At 44.2% G+C, this 20,909-nt stretch overlaps 1 protein-coding gene across 1 annotated transcript; it reads right to left on the bottom strand.

Moving 5' to 3' along the window:
• Nucleotides 1-10,003: 10,003 nt before the first annotated feature.
• Nucleotides 10,004-20,541, bottom strand: LOC139050880 (collagen alpha-1(XII) chain-like). The gene is made up of 7 exons (XM_070527684.1): nucleotides 20,401-20,541; nucleotides 18,744-18,819; nucleotides 18,359-18,637; nucleotides 17,749-18,027; nucleotides 12,896-13,174; nucleotides 11,550-11,834; nucleotides 10,004-10,326 (listed from the first exon to the last, which is right to left on the bottom strand). Exons 1-7 carry the CDS (start codon nucleotides 20,464-20,466, stop codon nucleotides 10,079-10,081), a joined length of 1,512 nt encoding a protein of 503 aa, XP_070383785.1. The 5' UTR covers nucleotides 20,467-20,541; the 3' UTR covers nucleotides 10,004-10,078.
• Between the last annotated feature and the right edge of the window lie 368 nt (nucleotides 20,542-20,909).

Genomic DNA, 20,909 nt, shown 5'->3' with positions numbered 1-20,909 from the left:
CATAAAAAAACGTGACCACTACGCATGCACCAAAACAAACATGGGCTAGTTGGTTGCGAATATTTTAGCCCATCATTAACACGCGCGAACGTTTGACGGTAAACCATTAGTCTCTTTCCAAATAGATTTCCATTAGGTCAACTTGTTCAGAGATATTTTCAACCTAGGAAAAAGAGGAGTGCCGCGTACTGCAGACGTGCCTAGCATTAGAAAAGTTGCCCCCAATATCTTCTCGCGGTCATCCCCCACGAAGCGTAGCAGGGGCGGGAGCTGGTCACATTCCATCCATAACATGACATGGTAACGTATTAGCACCTGGCAACATGGTGACATTCAACGGGGTACAAAAGGGAGTGCTCCACCCTGTGCATTCCACATCAAGCCACACTGCTTACCGTTCACACTGTAGCTCTCTATCTCAGATTGCGTAAAAGTTCCTTTCTTCCAAATATACAGTGTTCTCGCAGAGGCAACAGTGTCACTAGCACTTCAGCAGGGACCGTCTAGCGCGTCTTTCCATTCATTACCACTTTACACTCCGCGTGAAATTTAAGCCTCTAAGAAATAATGTTTCACCTACTATGGGGAAACTATGTGGAGTTTGGTGTCCCCCCCTCCTTTCTTTGTATCTACCTTTATCTCTCTCAACGTTGTTTAACGCACTATATATGTTCCACCTAGTCCATGAAACTTACATGGAATAAGATGAAGACTCCATATTTGAAAATACGTGTCTACAGATCAGCGTAAAAAAGAACAAATATTTGAGGAAGAGCACAACTTCTCGGTAACATAATAAAACGGAGGACGTCCACCAAACTTGAAACAAGATTGCTGGTATTTCAATATACTCTTGCCAATGTATGGCAAATAGTTGTTCAGCGTTCATTGGTAGGTGTCTTACTTTCACCGCTTCAAGCGTAACTTACCTAGAACAGCATCTTTTCTCCATAGAGCAGAAGCTTCTGGACGAGTAATAACAAACAGCGATTACTTTCTAATTTTACTATCGATTTGTAATTTTACTATCGAATTTGTAATTTTTACTATTTTTACTCTATAATCACTAGTACCGATATTAAGCTGGGTAAAAACGAAAGCCTGAATCTTTATCCACCCTAGTGTTTGCACATTAAGCCTAAAAAATGCTGCCATGACGTGCTACACTTCGTCAATAGGCCTAGCACGAGATGTTTATGAAAGTGCAAGCATACCGCAGTCACGACAGCGATTGTCTGAGGTATGTTTTTATTCGATTTATTAATGATTATGTTAGACGATAGAAAAGAGGTTAGCGTGTATCTAAACTTCAAGGTACCTAGTTTAGCAAAGGTACCGTATTACGGGACATTACGTATCAAATCGTGAAACCATTCCTGGTTTCAAAGCGAAACATTCTATGCGAAGGCCAGCCTACAAAAATTTGTAATTTATTGATGCTGCGTTAATAGATCGAGAGACTTGGGATACGCCCACAGAATATTTGTGACCTTTCAGAGTAAACTACAGCTACCTCCTGCCGCCCAGTTCTTCGCCTAACCCCTTAGTGTGTGTAAGCCATGACAGATGTTTATCAGCATCAACATCATCATCATCATCAGTAGCAGCAGCAGCAGCATCAATAACAACAGCAACAACCTCACATAGGTAGCCCGAGTCCCGATAATTCATGTTCAGTAATTACGTACGTCTACAATAGCTACCGTGATCGTGTACTTTATTGAGACCGCACTTGCTTTCACTGATAACATCCCAATCATACCATCGATTAACTAGGAGGCATTTCATGGATGCTGTCCTGTCTGCAAGTTTAGCTGCGAGCAAAGTTCAAAAGTAATTTGACTACGTAATGTGTGCGTAACGTACACGCCAGTGGGTGGTTCGTTTGGGGACATTGCAAAGGGAAACAACTCATAACGTTTTCAGACCTTCTTCATCGAAGATTTCTTCGGATGAAAATTGAAACTGCACAAATTGCACCACTTTACTAGAGCCCGATCCCAATAAATACTGAGCTTATATTGCAGAATTCACGCTGCGTAAAACTGTTTTCAGAGTAATTAAAAACAAATGCGATTGATTGTGGTTCCTAACTTTTCTTTTACCTTTTACTTTGCGGAAAATGAATGTCAAAGCTAGGCCAAATAAGAATCAAGCAAGAAACACGATACTAGCACAGGTCTAACAACTGGAATTTATTGAGAAAATCAGATATGACGTGTGTTGCAAGGTCAGCTGAGCTGCTGTGCAAGTTGGAAATTGATTCATTTGCTGTTTCTCGTGTTTCAATTTCTTTCTTTATACTTGCGCATCATATAAAGGTGCCTTTGTCAACAAACCCCCGTTGTCAGCACTCCTGTGTCATGCTTTGTTTTTGTCCCTTTTATGTCGCAATTTCTTTCGCGGTATTATGAAATACCGACTCGCGCATCATTCCGTACGTGTTTTCTTGTCTCGACTCTGCGAAATAAACTAGCCTTTCAGTGAACCTACTGCTGCAGATGGTTGAACACAGAAACGGTTGCTCACTGCGAAGTCGTGGTGAGTCAGGTAAGAGTCGCTTTAATAGTTAAACTAAATTATCTATTTTCTTTTGCAACGTTATGCGCAACCAAGGCAACTATATCGGCGGTTGTGAACAGGTGGGCATAATGTCATGTGAGCCTTTCTACGCCATTTGAAGGCTATAGATTGTCTTCACAACCGTTTAAAACCTTATAATTAAAGGACCCAGAAATCGTAATTTTCTGACGTCTAAAGCAAGTTGGGATCTAGCAGCTTTAATACGGCTAAAAAATAGGATCAAAGAAAAGTCTTTCATTTGAACAGTTGGAATGCGTCCTGGCATTGAAACGGGTATTCAAACAAATTATACCAAAAGTGAACCCTACCGACTCAATCCTTTAGAATGAATCTTCCAAGAGTTAGTGCTCACTTGGGAACCTCAAATAACTTACCGTAATATCGCTTCAGGAGAGCGACCACAACACTTAATTTCTGTAGAAGCCGCGACGGGCTGTCGTGTTCTGGGTGGTTCACCCCCGATATGTGGGCTTCCGTTCACTTTTACCCCTCCATGCGCGTCCTTTTATTCTCCTCTATTGCACTGAATTTCCAGATGATAGCGCCCCGAATCACGTGTCCACAAATTTTCGGTTTCCTAAACGCTTCCGAACGGTGGCGCTCAGGTGAAGCACTCGCCGGCAAGTTTTGGTGGGCTAGATCCGCCAGCAGCCACCGACCATCTGCATCTTCGCCCTCTTCGGCTAACTCCTTCAACTACTATGGGAAGCTTTTTCGCAATATTGTATGGCGTCGCGTTCAATCTTCGGCACTGGAAAAAGCAGGCTGCGACTTTAGGGCGCACATTAAAACACATCAAGCTCAAACTTTTTTCGGCCACTTTCTCACGTTTGGTGTGGCTTCTTGACCACTCGGTTCTGTTCAATCGGTTCGCTATCTTACCGTATATATTTCTACAAATATACGCACATAGATTGTATCAAAGTGCTAGCCAATTCGTTCGTATAGCTCTTGTATGCTGACCAAGTATACATCTCTCGGTTGTGTATAACAAAAAATAAACCTTTCTTCACAAATCCCGAACTTGTAATGTCGGCTCACCGGTATCCTTACAGCGCTCCCCATCTTTTAATATACGGGGAAATTATATATAGGATTTTCCATGTCACTTTACATTCTTTGATTATGGTCCTTGCTATGTGTCACCGGCGCTGTGCTCGTTCTTGGGCACTGCTCCATTAACGTTATGTACCGCTGTAACGCACAAGGTACAGCATCCGTAAATGCTGCTTTACACGTGTCGATACAATCTTGTGCCTGCCCCTCCAATCCCCATTCTTCGCTCGGCAAGCTTCACAAATCATTCCTCTTATAGCGACATGGCTGTGTGCACACCTGTACGTCTGACGCTGTACATCCATGTAATTTGGAGTTTGCAGTTCGGCATAGCTTGTGAACGATGGAGTCCGTAAACATAAAAATGGTATGACAATAAAGTTGCGACGTTCGTTGTGGATAAACATAAGGATTTTAGGTGGGAACGATTCATAAAATGAAAGTAACCTAAATTGTACGCACAGCCACTGGCTTTAAAATATTCAATTAACCACTTTACTAGAGCCTCGCGTCAAATCATAGGCGTTTGGTTAGCGTATTAAGGCGAAAAGGTCAAGTAGCTCGTACCCCCGTTGGCCTGGAAAAAAACGCTTCGTCTGGTCCAATGATATAGAACTATCATCATCAGTAATGGCTCATACCCCCATAAGCAAGCAATAAACACAAAGGCTCATCCCTCTCGTAATGCAGAGGCTACAGACACTCAGCCAACTGAAGCGTACAGTGCATACATTAATTGGAATCACGCATACAACGTACAGAAATCCGACGTCTACCCAGGCAGCACACCAGCATTGGTCCAACCATGGCCCAATGCTGGCAGAAATTGGTACCAATGTTGGACCAATGTTGGCATATTGGCAAAGTGCAACCCAATCCAATGTTGGCCCAGCGTTCAAGCCAAGATTGGACCAATGTTATGCCAATGCAGCAGCCATTGTGCTGCCAGCGTAGGACCAGCGTTAAAGCCAAGATTGGACCAATGTTATGCCAATGCAGCAGCCATCGTAGGACCAGCGTTAAAGCCAAGATTGGGCCAATGTTATGCCAATGCAGCAGCCATCGTGCTGCCAGCGTAGGACCAGCCTTAAAGCCAAGATTGGACCAATGTTATGCCAATGCAGCAGCCATCGTAGGACCAGCGTTAAAGCCAAGATTGGGCCAATGTTATGCCAATGCAGCAGCCATCGTGCTGCCAGCGTAGGACCAGTGGTGAGCCATATCGTTACCAATATTAATGCCAGCTTTGAGCCAATGCCCTTTGCATGACGAATATTCTAGATATGCTGGCTTTAGAGCACGCACATATTCTTACCGCAAACATTTTGCTAGCGGCATTTTTTGTAGCAATTGTCCCCTTACTCTCTTCCTCAATAGTAGCTAGGAAAGCTCGACAAAAAGATGTCAAGAAGCAGAAGTCATATATGACTGCAAATAATAATAAAAGAATACTGAAATTGACGTTTATGACAGTTTATTTGCGAATAAATTTTCACAAACAGGCATTTTCCGTGGACCTAGATGGGTGACGCTCGGTTATCTTCAAACAGTTTATTTACAGGCACTGCCCTCAGGATAGGAATTGGGCAAGGTGCCGAGGACGGTGGGCTGGCCAGGGGCTTCAGGGCATGGAGCTGACGTCGGTAGGCAGGTTTGTCAGTGCTTGGATGACAGCAGGCTTATCAGGCCCCCGAGGACCACGATAACGCGGTGGTTTCGTTGATATTGCCACCATATCCGGTAGCGACTTCACCATTACTTGGAGGAAATGTTTGCACTGTAAAATGAAAAGAAACAATGTCAGAGATGGTATGACAAATGTATGATGGAGAGTTTTCATTTGAAAAATCGCCATACTGCAACAATATTATAAATCTGAGCAGAGAGTTCGAAGGGGTGAATCAAGAAACTTTCTTGCAAGAGATTTGTCAAGTAACACTTCCTAATATTTCGACATATATGGCATACCTTGTACAAGATGTCACGTAACACTTAGAACAGACATAAAATGCGCAGTCCGCTTTGTTTACAGCTCACACTTAGTCAGCGTAGCACTTTAAAATTAAAAATTACAGCAAAACCTGCTGCAGCACAAAAAGCCTAGTTTCAGACAGTGTAGACACAATGCGGCCTTCGTGCGAAATTTTTAATGTGGAAACCGAGAAGTTCCGTCAAGAAACACTAGTAAAAGAAGCATTTATTCGAAAAGAAAGAAATACTGTCTGCTGGAAATGATGCTTGACCTATACCAGTGAGAAGAAGCGTGGTTCCTCAGTATCACTAGCAGGATCAGGCCGCACGCGTGGCTTGATAAAATCATAGTCCTGGAATTTGCGTGAAATTCACAGAGATTTACACGTGGTTCTACTCCAGGCACTATTCAAAGGCTGCAAATAAAAAGAGCTATTTAATTACAGGCATTCTACATTAGCCAGGCCTGTTTCAGTAATATATATACCGCGTGATATTGCTTGGGTGATATAGCTTGGGTGATATTGCTTCTGATAAAGCTTATAACATTCGAAAAACAAATACACTCACCATTGTATGATCCATGCTTCTTTTTATCTGAGTTCATCCCACATCGAAGACGGTGCCCACGAGCGCCGACTTCTTTTCTAATTGTTGTTTCACCTATATTAATTCTAACACTCACAAATATTCGTGGCCACATTGCTGCGTATTTCAAGACGTAGGCTTCTCAGTAGGAATGACGACAGCAAGCGAGCATTTTTCACGAGAGGAGTGCGCTGGCAAGAACGGACGGCAAGCACTCAGGTGGTGTTGCACCCAGTCGGCGTGCTAGCGACACATAGAAAGAAAGAGTGAAAGGAAAGGGTGAACGAAGAATACGGCGTAAACGCCACTTTCCTCCGCTGGACCTAGCCCGAACGGGTTTTGGGGTGGCAGCGATGGAGGGCGACAAGGAGGACAATAGTGACCCCGCCGCTTTCCCCCATGCTTCCGAGAGCACCCAATTCGACACAGCAGCTTATGGCTGTCTGAACGCTTGACTGACAGCATTGACCAGGCTCACCTGGGTGCGTGAAGGAGAGGTAAGGGGGGGCTGAAGGACGGAAAGCTAGGCCGAAAAAAAAAATCCGGAATGCGCCGTGCCTACTAAAGGCAAAGACAAGAGCTTGTCGACACGCAAATGCCAAAACGTGCAATTAATTTTTTTTCTGTCAGGGGCATTCATACAAGGAGCTTACTACACATGCACGAACAAACAAATATATTAGAATAGGAGCATGATGTCGCCGCAACATGCCATGCATCCTAAACAAACAAACAATAGTTTCACTAATGCATATGCGCTCCATCTCGATGCAATATAAAACGGTTCCATCAGCTCTGAGACACTGTAATTCTCGATTCTCCTCAGAATCCTGACCCACTAAAGCCGCGGAGCGTACATGCAAAAAATACAATGCGCAGGCAAATTCGCAATACCGTTGCTTCTTATGGAAAGCTCAAGTTCTTATTCACGATCAATAAAGCAGTGGCTAAATTTATGCGACTTCCCCTGCTTGCTACGTGGTACACTGGCACTTCTCTTTAGGGGACACATTTCGGTAAAGGAGAAGTGCAATAATGGCGGTGTCCCATTCATGGAGTTGACATGGGAGAACATATTTTTGGTTCCTGCGCAGTGTGCCTGTGATCAGTGCGTTAGTTTTCAAAACACGTTGTTCAATCTCAGCAAGTCGTAGAGCACTAAAAGCCGACAAGGCGAAAATTAGCTTATTACGGGCCAATGTCCTCCAAAGAAAGCCAACTACTAACCCATATTGGCAAATCCATACCAAAGTCGGTCCAATAATTCCCGCCTTGTTGAACGGCAGTGCCAATATTGTTTACTGACTGTGTAAAGTGGACCAACATTGGATCTCTATCAGAATGGCACAGCCAATATTGTTTACTTACTGTGTAAAGTGGGCCAACATTGGATCTCTATCAGAATGGCACAGCCAATATTGTTTACTGACTGTGTAAAGTGGGCCAACATTGGATCTCTATCAGAATGGCACAGCCAATATTGTTTACTGACTGTGTAATGTGGGCCAACGTTGGATCTCTATCAGAATGGCACAGCCAATATTGGCGCCACGCTGTTAACCTTAGGCCAACATTGGGCCAGGAACCAGAATGGCACTGCCAATATTGGAACCACGCTGTTAATCTTAGGCCATCATTGGGCCAAGAAGTGCCAATATGTTTCCAACGTTGGCCCAACCTGACGTGCCGCCTGGGTAGTCGAGTGGTACAAAAAAGCCACGTCACCTTCTCATTGGCTTATAATGCTGTAAGCTAGAAAAAAATGTAATGGCTCATGCTCCCGTAAGGCTTAGTCTATAAGTGCTCAGCAAAGTGAAGGGAACAGTGCATACATTTATTGAAATCACCCAAACAACACACAGAACAGCACGCGTTTCAATCCCCTGCTTAGAGAATGCAACGTAATGTCGAAGAGAAACAGCGCTGGTGGGAGTCTGGCCCCGCTATACGACCACGCGAAGTCACAGCTAAGCGTCGAAAACGAGACAAGAAGCCGAACTGCGAAAGCAGCAATGCGACAATGTGAGATGGCGCATTACCAAGCGTGCAGCAGGCTTTCCCCTTCATGTGTTACTGAGTGTGACATGCTGCCTAACTACTTTTAAATTGGAGATTTTCATGGAGGCTTACTATAAAGACAAGATAAATAACCTGTAAGAGTCACATTGCGGCCTTCCTCTTGACATGCCGTCTGAAGTATACTCTTCTCAACGACTTCCTTGTGTGGCGATAGCAACGCGTCAATAGAAGCCTATATTCCATCATAGAGTCGATGCTAAATCATATTGAATGAATTTGACGAACCTGAGCTTTGCCCATCTGTGACCATAACGAAAGAATGCCCAATTGTTATAAAACGCACATTCGATATTTTAGGAAAAATAATGTTGCGACCGCACTTATTCAATGTTCCAGCCTCCACACATCACACATAAGGTGACCCGATTCTGTTTCGCAACCCACGCTTTCACCGACGAAAGGTTGTCGTGGCCTCTTCATGTGGGCAGCGCTTCCGACACAATCCTTATCGAACGCGGACGTGCCGAGCAATAGTCAACGGGGCGCCATCCGCTCTCACCTTATCTGCATAGCAACGTCAACATTTTCGAAGGAACAGGTGGAGGTTGATATCTATAATCTCGAGTAGGAAACAGCGTCCAGGACAAAATTACGGTGAACATCGTATGCTTATTCAGTCGGCGTAGATACTGTGAAATGAAACCATTAAAAGATAATTGTAGTACGACAGAAAAAATAAACAATTAATCTTCTATAACGTTGCAGTTGTGTGAGCTCTGCTGTTAGAATGCCTGTTGATTTTTTTTCGGTTAGTTTACTACCTTTCCTTGCACTCAGTCATTTCGTTTCTTTTACAAGAAATCATATTATCACCCATTTGACAAGCCACTTTCTTTCGCAGTACTAGCGTTCAGAAAGTTAAAATCAGCCTATTTCGGCGCTATTGCGGTCGATTCCAACGAGAAAGAAATTCTACTCAGAAATAGTATAAAATAAAGTGGTTGTCCCATATCTGCGTTACAGATTCGCTCGTCGAACTAGAAACTTCAACAGATGAGCGGCAGGTCCGTTCCAGTGCTAAAATAAGCGTGTCTTTGTACAACACTGCTCGGCTAGGTGTCTTGATATTTGTGTTCTTTTCAAAATCGTCATCCTCGCGTTTCACTTGATCTCAAACTAGTATTGTTCCACAGATTATGAAATCGCAATAGTTGCAATCTAAAATTTCAGTTACGATGGGTGCCTGATGTGTTAGAACAAGAAAATGAAACGGCATAATGCTGAAGAATGACGAGCGAAGATACTGAACCGAGTGCACGCACAGAGAACACCGAGCAGGCGAGATGCACTAAATGCTAGCATACATGCGAAGTAATTTGCATGCATGCACTACATGCAAGCAGGCCAGACGCATTGCGTATGCGAAGTAGTCTGCATTTATATTCTCGTTTCCTCTTAGTTTTAAAAATCAACAGTTTGCGTTCGGTGTCCCTCATCTGTGTGCATTCGTTAATCGTGATATATAAAAAGTCTAGTTAATGTTTTCCCAACTATAGCTAGCTAGTTAAGTATAGGTATTATGGCACAAAAGCAACTGAGGCTATGATGCACCAACCAGGACCCAGCTATAGCCCATTGCAGAGTTTTCCTTGGTAAAGACAGGAAGTACACGTCTTGTCTTTATGTCCTTCCTTTTCTGTGATCGTGTATTTGTCGCTAGAGTTTTGATGTTCCCAGAATTTGAGTTTTGTTTCATTACAGTTTCAATGTAATGAGGCAAGGCAAGTTGGTAAAACAATGTTTATGACAAGCATAATAGAAAGAAGAAACAAAGAGAACGGTGGCAGAGATTCGATGAAGCCTATTGTGGAATCAGGTCGGCTGTTTTTCTCTTGTAGGTCTCTATGAGGTTGTCAATGTCATCGAGGCAGTCATTCACATCCTTCTCTGGCAGGGTCCTGAGCTTGGCCTCTATGAGTTCGCACTTCGCGCCAATCGCATCCTCTTCCCTATTGGCGTCCACCCGGTTTCGCCGTCGAACCAGCGCTCTCACGTTCTCGGAGATCTCCCCGATTGTTTGCTTCATCTCGTCGTCATACCTACACACAGCTGTAACGAAAAGTAAAGGAGAAAAGTACGTGATGAAAAAAGCATCAGGATTCCATATTTCAACACCCTATTTTTCATTCCTTTATTCATGCTGCAATTGTACATCAAAGCAAAAAGCTACGCTGAGTCCGTTCAATATTGATCCTTTATTGTAGGGTAAACATTGCAGATGTTCTGGGCAATATCCTGATGGTATGCTATATCTGAAATAAGTTATCTGAATGCCTACAGGAAAACAGGCTTCCTCGGCGCCAAGTACATGTAGAAACGTATGGCAAGTGTTCACCATACATTGTTTAACACCATAAGGCTTTGTTGTAGTAACAGTCATTATTGTTGTCGACGTCGTTCCTTTTGCTGTGTAATTTCTACTTTTAGGTTTCTGCTCCAGTCTTACTGCGGCTGAATGTCGCTCTGTGTGATAAGCCATAGGATATACCCCTCTCAAGTATATCTTTTGCTAGAGTGTGGATGCATTAGATTTTGAGTCTTCATTTTCATTTTTCTTGATATACTATTTATTTCAACCGTACGAAGAATAATTCTGATTTCTATACATACTTCTCGCAAAAGAACTCCTGAAAATTACAGGAAAGCAAAGAAAGGATAGAATTCGAGTACAAAATTTACAGCTTTGTATTTCATTTGATAAGACAACATATTGAGATTCTGAATAGGCCGCCTTTTCAGCACATGTGAAGGGGAAAACAGTGATATATTGCCCACCGTCATAAAGTAGGCCACTCTTTTGTAAATACGGCTTCTGCAAAGCCCTCGTAAGCGTTGCCTGAATTTCAAATGTAAGCTATAGAGCCGTATATAACAGATGTGTGCCTTAGAAACCCTAACAAGTGCACATAACATAATGGAGATATTTGTTTTTGCTGCATTTGCCCATTTATAAACCTCGTCAGTCTGTTTTTTTTTTCATATCATCTAATTTCAAGAACTTATGTTGTAAAAAAATTCAAATTATTTAATTAAAGTTGTTTTTACAGACGGTACGACTCCGTCTTGCCCTTCAATTGACCAAATTTCATTCAAATCGGATCAGTGGCCGCTTGATAGCAGCATAACTGCATTTTACATGTACCTCAATGGCGAAATTGGAGCTAGCTCCAAGGTAAACTTTCCTCTAAACACCCTGGTTAAATTTAACTCAAAAAACGGCAGTACTTCGAGCATGCTCTCGATATATATATGCCGAGGGTATTGTCACGTACCTTCTGTGAGCGTGGTCACTTCTCTCGTTGAGCCGAGGCCGAGGCACGTGTCCACGCCAAGACTGACCACCGCGGTCGCCTCTAAGCTGTACTTCGTACTGGGCGACAGACCGCTGACCGTGTAACCCAGCTGCGTGCCGTGCGCTGCGTAGCTGACGCAGTTCCTTGTCGACGACTGAGCCACGCAGACTTGTATGCGGACGTCCACGTCTATGCCATTCGTCCACCTGGCTCTGATTTGGCTGGGCGAGATGGCCTCGACTTCGAGTCTGTCAAGCCTGGGAACTGAAGCGAGATCATCATTCTGTGAGCGTGGCACGGACAAGGATAAGCTTGCACAGTCACAGCCTGTAGTCATAACATGAACCGCGTTTATGTGAGTAGGAAATCCGTGTCACATAAATAAATGTGGTTCCAGCTACGCTTTTGTGGAACAATGTTCCAGATAGTATAGGTACAGTCGACCGAAACAGCGCCGTTCGAACGTCGATGGGCCGGCTGGACAGTGCCTTCTGAAGGCATCAATAAAAGCGATCAGCAAGAGATCGGCAAGATGTTGCTGGTAAATATTCGGCACTGTTAAAGAATCGGTCGTCTGTACCTATTTCTGGAACGCTGGATTGAGTTACCTTGGGTTAGCTGATTCATGGCCCATCACTTAGAAACTCTGTTCCAAATAACAGCTGCTATTCCACCTAACTCTACCTGATGATTATGAAAACTTAAGGAAATAAGATATATAAATAACACCATTCCTGATAATTTGTTCTCTTGCGTAAAAAGATGTTATTAAGAAGTGAAAGCGTGCGGAAGTTTCCCACTGAAACGTGGAACCTAAGTTGAACCGCATTAGGAAAATACAACGGGCCACACGAAAGGTTCTATCGATCTCACACTAGCCTGTTACAATTGCCCCGCCTGAGTTCTGTACACATAAAGCGCTCGCATGTTCAACGTGATAACCGAAAATTCGAATAACACGACAATCGGCGCAGTCCATGCGCTGCTATTTCACCTGTTGCAAACAAAATCTCTCGCAGCGGCGTTTTCGAACTCGCTCGCACTCACTTCAACATTCAAAACGGGATTTAGCGCACGTTATTATTCTTCGCCATAGTAATGCCTCCTTGCTCTATTGTCCGCTCGAGGCCTGTTCCTAATACTGTTGTTCATACTGTGCTATTGCGAACATCATTTCCGAAACTGAAGAAATTGTCATGGTCCCTTTACTTCCCCTATTCCTGTCCTTCTAAGAGGGTCGTAATATGGAACCAATTCAAATTTATTTGCCCCAAATAAAACGTATAACATAAAAACTTGCGTATCAGTCACACTGTGGCACTTGCCTTCGGAAAATGAAGTGACAGACTGATTGACGACTGGGCTTGAGCGTTTGGCGTTCCCTCTCCACAGGTACGCCTCTATAGACAGCGTGTATGAACGAAGTACGGCGTCCACCCGAAACTTGTGCTCTCGGTCGTCCTTGTCGACCGACCGTGTTATACAGCTCCGGCCTTCGGCACACAGGTTCAGCAAGAAGCCAGTGATGCCTTCGACGGAATAGTTCCAGGACGTGACGATGAAACTGTCGCAAGTCGCCCTCACAACGACGTCAGAAACTGGAGCTGCAAGAAGAAAAAGAATATGCCGGGGAGGGTAATAGTTTGCCTAAATAAACATTTATCATCCAAGTTCTATCGTAGGGAAAGTGGAAAAAATTTAATAGTATATTTTATTCCATTTGCATTTAGCAAATTATGTCTGCAATTGATAAAGGATCCATGTTCTGTTAATTTCTTACGATGCCTAGAAATATAAACGGAAGGCTCGATCTCAAAAAGAGACCTTACCTCAGAGCACGCGCAGTCTTCGATCATTAATATCTGAACAGATGATAACGAAAGCAATATAAAACATTGAGTAATGAGTTCTAGAAACAAAATTAAATGCGCGACGTGGCCTGAGTTGTTGAGCGTAGCTCATGTTGGGTCAGTGAATTTGACAATGCTGAGGCCTGGACAGATGTGGCTCATTTGGGACAATTTCGACACAAAGAGCAAGGGCCGCTGTAGCCCATATTTGGAAGTGGTAACAAACTGCGATGTGTCGCTTGCCTTGTTTCAGGATGCGTGCTCGCGTGTTTCACTTATCAGCCAATCGTGTTAAATATTTGTGCGCATATGCATTTGTGTGTGCGCGCCTTTGCTTGTGTTTACATGCACGTATCTGTGCGTTTGCGTGTGTGTAGTTGGTTCTGTGTTCTTGTGCGTGCATCTGTTTATATGCGAATTTTATGGCCGGAGGAACATTCGAACCTTCAAATACAAATTGAATATTACACACTTGCTATTCGCATTAGTATTCGAAATTGTACCGTTCTGTGCTTTCGAATGTCGAAACTAACCACAAAACGTTCGCCTCCATTCCACCCTTTGAATGTGGCTGCGCAGTGAAGCTGGTGTGGACGTTACACAAGTACCACCACCGCAACAGACGCCATACGACGTTACACGAGCACCACCACCGCCACCAGAAACGTCACGGGCGCAAGTACATGCGCAGAAGTGCAGCATCGAACCTCATTATTCTAGGCCATGCACCTAGCGCAAGTGCTTTATTTAACCAAATTAATGTTTACAAGTAAAATGCGCAAGAAAATGTGCTAAGTCCGACTTGCGCACAAGCTGCAGGCATGATAGCTTCGGTTTCTTATTCGAATACACGAGAAAAGATAAATATATTATGTGCAAGGTGAAAGGCAAAGCCATTTTACAACTGCCGTTTGAGGGCTGCCTGACTAGCTGCGGCCCCTAGGTGGCGGCACCGCTGGCACAACATACATCCTTATTCTTGCAAACCCTCCGCCAAACACAAGTGCGTTATTGAAGTAATTGAATTTCTCAAAGCAAGATGCGTTAGAAAATTCGTGAAGTACGACATAGACACAACCAATAGACACGATAGCATGGGGCTGTGATTCTAATATATGTGAAAACATAATTTTTTTAAGCAGGAACTCAAACACAAACCCCTTTTCCAACTGTCGTTTTTTGGATAAGCACACCACAAAAATCCCGACTAGCTAGAGGGTAATGGTAACCGCTTCGGTGTAAAATACGTGGTGGTAGCTTATATGAAAACATTATTTTTGCTTCTGATCTGTAATTTAGTGTTCTTTGCAGTCTGTTCACGTAGATTCACCTTTCACGCTACAACCAGTGGTTATTTTCTTGAAACGGTGCATTTTATACATGTCTACCGATGCAAGTTCTTCAGCAGCTTATTTACCTGCCGTTGTTTCCATCATATTGTAGCAAACATGTAGCCTTTTTTGGAAAGAAAGTCATGTGGTAGCTACTCATTCTTGAAGAACTCATTTAAAACCAGGCGCCAAAGATGACGGGAGGTTATCTGTGCAGTTACTTTATTGACAACTAGAAATCTTGTCTGCGACACGGATGCCAATCGTCCGTGTCGTGGTAGCAGGCTGGTTTGTGTCTCTAATTAGTTCAAGCACGGTACTTAATTACAGCAAAAAAAATATTTATGCTATGAATATGCGTTTCTGCGTTCGACTATACGATATTGGATTCGACATTCGGTACCTGCTATCCGCGTTCGATTCGTGCGCGAAATATTTGATGTTTGTGTGTTTGTGCTTGCTTGTGTGCGCTATGATTCTGCGTGCGTGCATGTGTGAACAGTGCTGTTCACAGGAACGAAGGAAAATCCAGAGGCGCAAGGGCAGGCACGAGCAAGCGCTACACTGTTCGTGTAGTGTAAGTGCGTGTTTTATTAGACAGTTTTAGTATAGCGTACGCTATTCCATTGCGAACGCTAAAAAATAGCGGGTCGTCACTGCGCATCCGCTGAACGCTAAACGAAATAGCGGGTAAAGCGGGCGTACGCAACGCAAACGAGTTAGCGTTAGCGCTTTTGCGGGGTTTGCGGAGCTTGCGGGAAACATGGCGGCGGTCCCGGCTGCCCGCTTCGCATTGAATTTGGCGTTGCTTTTGCAAGATCCACTTCGTTCGTAGCAAATGACTGTGTAAACGGCTTTCGCTTAGTCTCAGGCTGGTTCGACGACACAGTATTATAGATAACTTCGTGGTGTTTTCGAGATCGCTGCTCGTTTCGAACGAGTCGAAGCCTAACGAAAGAAACGTTCCAGATGTCAGCGCCACCTATCGCTACAGGCGCGAAATAGCCGCAACGATGGCATATGGCCTCTGAGATCCGAAAATATCGCCGGCCAACTAAAATTGTAGAATACGTGCGCTGCTTAGCGTACGCTATATAATAGCGTATAGCGTACGCTATAGTTACGTACGCTAAACTAAAACTGTCTATTAAGGCGTAAGCCTTTAGCGGCTCATGAGCGTCCGGGCGCAATCCGTGGTGGATGCAGGAAAGCGGTCATCACTGGCGAGGGGAGCAAGGAGAGGAGGAGCCACCGGTGAGGGGAGCTAGGAGAGGAGGCTCCATGCCAGTAGCGCTGTGCGAGTGGGCGGCGCGTGGGAGAGCGCAGACATGCACGTGGGGGTGCGCGCATGTCGGCGACAAACCTTGCAGCCATATGGCTGTGATTGCATCTCATGCTCACGGCCTTGGCGGTGGCCGTTGGCGGAACAATTCAAATAACAGCTACATATCCATTCATAGATAGGCTTTCGCTTATCGCAGTTTACCTACGCAAAGTGCCCATATATTATTTTGCTGCCTATATAGGCGGTGATGGGAAAATAATTCCTCTAAAGCCATGTCTTGTTGGGATGTTTCCAGACAGGTTTATTCAGAAACCCCAAGAACAACGATTTGAATTCATGCGTTTAGAAAAAGCATGTATTTTTCTGCTTACGCCGGAGATGATGCATGAAATATTCCATAGTCATACATTCTGCATGTACTCTACGTTGGTACCAAGCGTTTAAGACGATGATGTGTCACTGGTAGAATAGCACTAATGAGTTCTTAGACTTCAGAAACAGCTAATGTTTGAGACACACTGAACATGCTCCAGTTTTCTTTCTTTATGTGTAGTACTTATGAGAAGTTGTGCTTTATTGGAGCTGGCTACTTCTTTTCACATCAAGATATGAAAGAATAATTAACTTAAACACAATAAAACTAAAAATAAACTCAGAAACACGGCAACACAAAGTCCGGTCACGTTACTACGCTAAAATCAGGCAACATAAGAACGGACGGATTAGATGCGAATGAATGTGCAGGAATGTCACGTGCTAAACGTTCACTATGTGTGTCGTGTCCCGGACACTCTAAAAGACGATGCTTTACATCCTCAACCGCGTGTAAATAAATGCATGCTGGACTATCAGCTCTCGAAATTTTTTTGTACAAAGTGTTCTGTGTACATCGTACCGGGCCACAGACGGTGAATGAGCGTTTCAAAGGCTCTGTGTGTATTAAATGTGGACAGGATCATAAATTGACGGGAAGGGTTAATGTCCAATAAATGTGAATATTTCGAGTTCTGATCAAACCATGTCACTTTTCAACCACGGGCTGAGCTCTGGCTTCGTGTGGGCTGCAATTCGCTTTGTGTTAGAGCAAGACCATATGTGCTGTTATCAGGAGAAAGGTGAAAGCTGACATGCTGTGCTTCCTATATCGTGCTATTGGTTATTTTCTCACTAAACCCTTACTTTTTCGACCCCGTGTATAACGATTTATGTGTGTAGGCTCCACTGAACCATATATCGCCGCTGCGATAGTTTCAGGGAGTATCAGAAACCCCTTACCCTCCCTCTGGCTATGGGCCCCATTTCCCTGCCGTACTACCAGGTCCCACCAGGCAAGGGTTTCTATGTGGCTTCATGAATGGGTCAATACAGGAGCGAGTGCAAGGTCACTCCACCAACATGCTTCGTAGCATTGAGCAATCTCATTAACCAATAATTAGGAAAGTACGTCACCGACCATAGCTAAATCGAAATGAAACTTGAGATCCTTGGGGACCGCAAACGTCGTTTTATTTTTACCGCGTCCAGTAACCTGCTTCATTTTCAACAGGCCCGCAATGAGTTTGTCGGCCAGAAAATATTACACCGAACTATCAAATACACAACCAACTAATAGGTGTTCCCAGCAGCATATCTCAAAAGTATGACCAGGGAAGCTATCGTTTCACCTTCATAATTATTCTCTCATGGTTACTGTCCAATTATTTCAAACTTACGCAGCCCACTCGTAGTAGCGGAGACCGTAGATGCAGGACCGAACGATAGCTCCTTTTCTTCTTCCGTGGCGCTACGGACTTTTATCTCGTAGTTCGTGTCTGGCGTCAGGTCTTCGAGGATGTGGGTAACATTGTGTGTGTAACGGTGAATGCAAGCCCCTCCGTCCGAAGGACAGGCGTCGATGTCAAAGTGCGATGCGGTATCTTGGCTGGGTACCCATTTGAGTTCAACTGATGTGGGTCCCATCTGCGTAGCTTCCAGGTGCTCCACGGTTGGGACTGTAATAGAAAAAAGCGAGCACCTGTAAGAGGGAGCTGCATAAAGGCAAGCTTAAGGAGTGATAAGTTTGTAACTGTGGACACCTGTCATAAATGTGCCTGAGACGGGAAGGGCTCTGACTTCTTTTTATGTACCCATGTAGGGAACATATGTTTCTTTTTATAATTTTTCATCGCGACATTTAGAGGCTCTCGGCTATATTCTAGTACAATCACGCATTTTCGGTGGTATTACCAAACATATGCTATTTTTATGATGTTGTGTAAGTTACCCAAAAGCCCAACGTGTGTCCCTGTCTCTTTCTGACAAAATAAGAGCTTCCTTGCTCACGTTTCGTTGTCGTGAAGAAGATTCTTTCGCTTCGACCGTTCGTGGTGTCGCCAGCTACTTCGACGTAGGCATGGACGTTGACCTGGTAGGTTCTACCAGACGCGAGGTGATGAAGATTGTGGCTTGTCTTTTCAGTTATCAGTGACTCGCATCTGGACGAATCAGTCACAAGGCACACCGTCATGTTGTAGCCAGTGACGGGGCCCGTAGCATTGTCCCACTTGACGGTCGCTCGATTGCCACCGTGAACCGTAGCCTCAAGACCAGATATCTGCAACACTGTGAAACAGGAAAAGCGACATTGCATCACGCATGCACAAAACAAAGTGATTAGGACTAGTCATTCAGAACTGAGATCAAATAGTTTGAAGCCGTGGGACATTACCGCTGCTGGAGCTGTCGTAGACTTCTCTCCTGTAGATCCTTGAGTGTGCGCCATTTCTTAAATCTACAACTGAAGCCTGTGAAACAGGGTGAATATATCGATCAATTCGAAGAAAATCAGAGGCGCTTGGGCTAAATTAAAAAAAAACTTGTGTGTTTTCAGTCACCGCCATATCATGTCTGCAGCGTTACAATCGTATATAACCACCGGAGAAATTGTTGCCCAAAACTCCGAAGTAAGAAACAGTGATCTTGTGACCAATCTGAGAATTTTTTATACCTCAAGAAAGTTACTCAAGTTATTAGCAGTTTGCTGCAAGCTAGAAAATGAATTTTCAGTTTGTTTGCTAAGGCCAGTACACCTACGCAAGCAGGCGTTGCAGAAAGGAAGAACGTTGCGAGTATACTACAGTTTTCTCAGCGCTTGCTCTGAAAGCGTAGGGATGTACCACGGTACAGAGATTTCCTCCGAATCAAGAGATGTTGAAATGTGCCCCTTGTTACTGAACATTCGTTGTGAGCACCACCGAAAACATTTCATTCGGCAATAGGGGTTTGCTTAATGTGCAAAGATAATGTTCGATTACAGCATTGGTAGAAATTTTCCTTGCTTATTACATAAAGTAGTTACGGATGAGCGAGTTCTTGAAAGGATTTTCTGATTAGCTGGTCTATCGACACAGTCTGAAGCTTTATTGGAGTTGGCTCCATAGTGTGGCAAAAAACGCACGTTCTAGTTTTGAGTCTAATGCTTTGCGCAGAAGCTATTCTCTTAGGATCCATCCAAAATTACCTGGACTGTGTGCACTTTAGATACCCAGTAACACAACTTAAGATTAATCAAAATGCGTGAAAGCTTCTAACAGCGTCACAACTTTCCTTCTATTTTTGGCCACTAAACCATCACGTTAATTTGTATTCACCAACGAATTATAATATTTTCCTTTCCATCAGAATATCAGAGATGCCACATTTCCCAATAACCAACAAAGAACATGTATTTCATGGCTGTATAGAGTGTTACGTTTTGTACAGCTTCAGGAAATTCCGTATTTGTCATTGGACTGCTCGTTGGTCTTCTTACAGCTTGAAGAATTCACACGCCTGCTCTATTAAGAATGTACCAGAGCGATACCGTTTGATGCATAGCAGGCAACTCTACGACGGCTAGAGCGACTTGTCTGGCTGTTCGCATCTGCGACGAAAACGTAATGCTTCACACGTGAAAGGAAGAAATAGGTAAGCATCATGTAACTTGTAAGCTTGCAGAATATGATGTAATCATTACATTAATATCATTGGCTATTTGATCCTAGTTCCCAGGAAGCCGCTAAGTGAAAAATTCCTGCGACCATCGGCCGAAGCTCATTACTTGTACTCGCGACCAAAAAGATCGTACTTCTCATATTGGAGGCGCGACAATGCACAAGTGTCATTTATAGCAGACTTGCGTGCAGAAGTTGTAATCGCGGCGCACGAAGTAGCTGTTCCGCATAAAAGTGTCGCGGGGCAAAAAGCATCGCTTTGCGAAACACGCGCATTGAGAATTCCTTGACTGCACTAATGATGTAGCTTCCGCATCGTCGCCTGCTCATTATGGGTCTTAGTAAGCCATGCCTCCCTCATTCGCGAACAGTTTACGCCATGGAATGCCTTACCGCTGTTCCGGAGTGCGCTTCAAAGTTGACCCAGAGCAGTAGAAACAACGTCGCCGGTCTCTTCATCTTCGCTGCGAGGCCACGAGTGAAACGAAATCAACGGCCCTGGTGGCCTCCTTTTTTTTCGCTCTATCTGCTGTAGATTCTGTTCGTCAGCTGCACACACGCAACAAGATGGAGGAGGAATATCTCTGCGCTGGCATGCGTCACTCAGCGCACTATCGCCCGTCTCGCATGTCATAGTATGAAACCTACAGAGAGCTTTACACCCCGCAACGTCTCTGTCGAAACGGAGAGTTTTCGGGAAAGTCCAAGACGACCCCGCAGTCTGCTGAGGGCTTCGTTATCGTAAGATTACGCACAGCCGAAACGCGGAGAATTCATCGTGGAGGTCTCAGTCTCTAGGCGACACAAAGGTGATTTGCGATTTGGGCATTGTGGTTTGAGAGGGCAAGTTCAATTCCTCGCTAGCCTCAGAACAAAGTATTGTTACGTGGATGTTGGGAGTA

This window comes from Dermacentor albipictus, chromosome 10 (assembly GCF_038994185.2).
Source record: "Dermacentor albipictus isolate Rhodes 1998 colony chromosome 10, USDA_Dalb.pri_finalv2, whole genome shotgun sequence".
NCBI lineage: Eukaryota > Metazoa > Arthropoda > Arachnida > Ixodida > Ixodidae > Dermacentor > Dermacentor albipictus.
Note: the sequence above shows the minus strand (reverse complement) of the source record. Positions and strands in the feature narration are given on the sequence as shown.

Excerpts from the sequence above, each read along its gene's own strand:
- LOC139050880 (XM_070527684.1), bottom strand. The coding sequence starts at position 20,466 with ATGAAGAGACCGGCGACGTTGTTTCTACTGCTCTGGGTCAACTTTGAA. Across the intron at positions 18,820-20,400 it reads AAGCGCACTCCGGAACAGCG|GCTTCAGTTGTAGATTTAAG; the intron begins GTAAGGCATTCC and ends CCTGTTTCACAG. Across the intron at positions 10,327-11,549 it reads AGTGACCACGCTCACAGAAG|CTGTGTGTAGGTATGACGAC; the intron begins GTACGTGACAAT and ends TTTTCGTTACAG.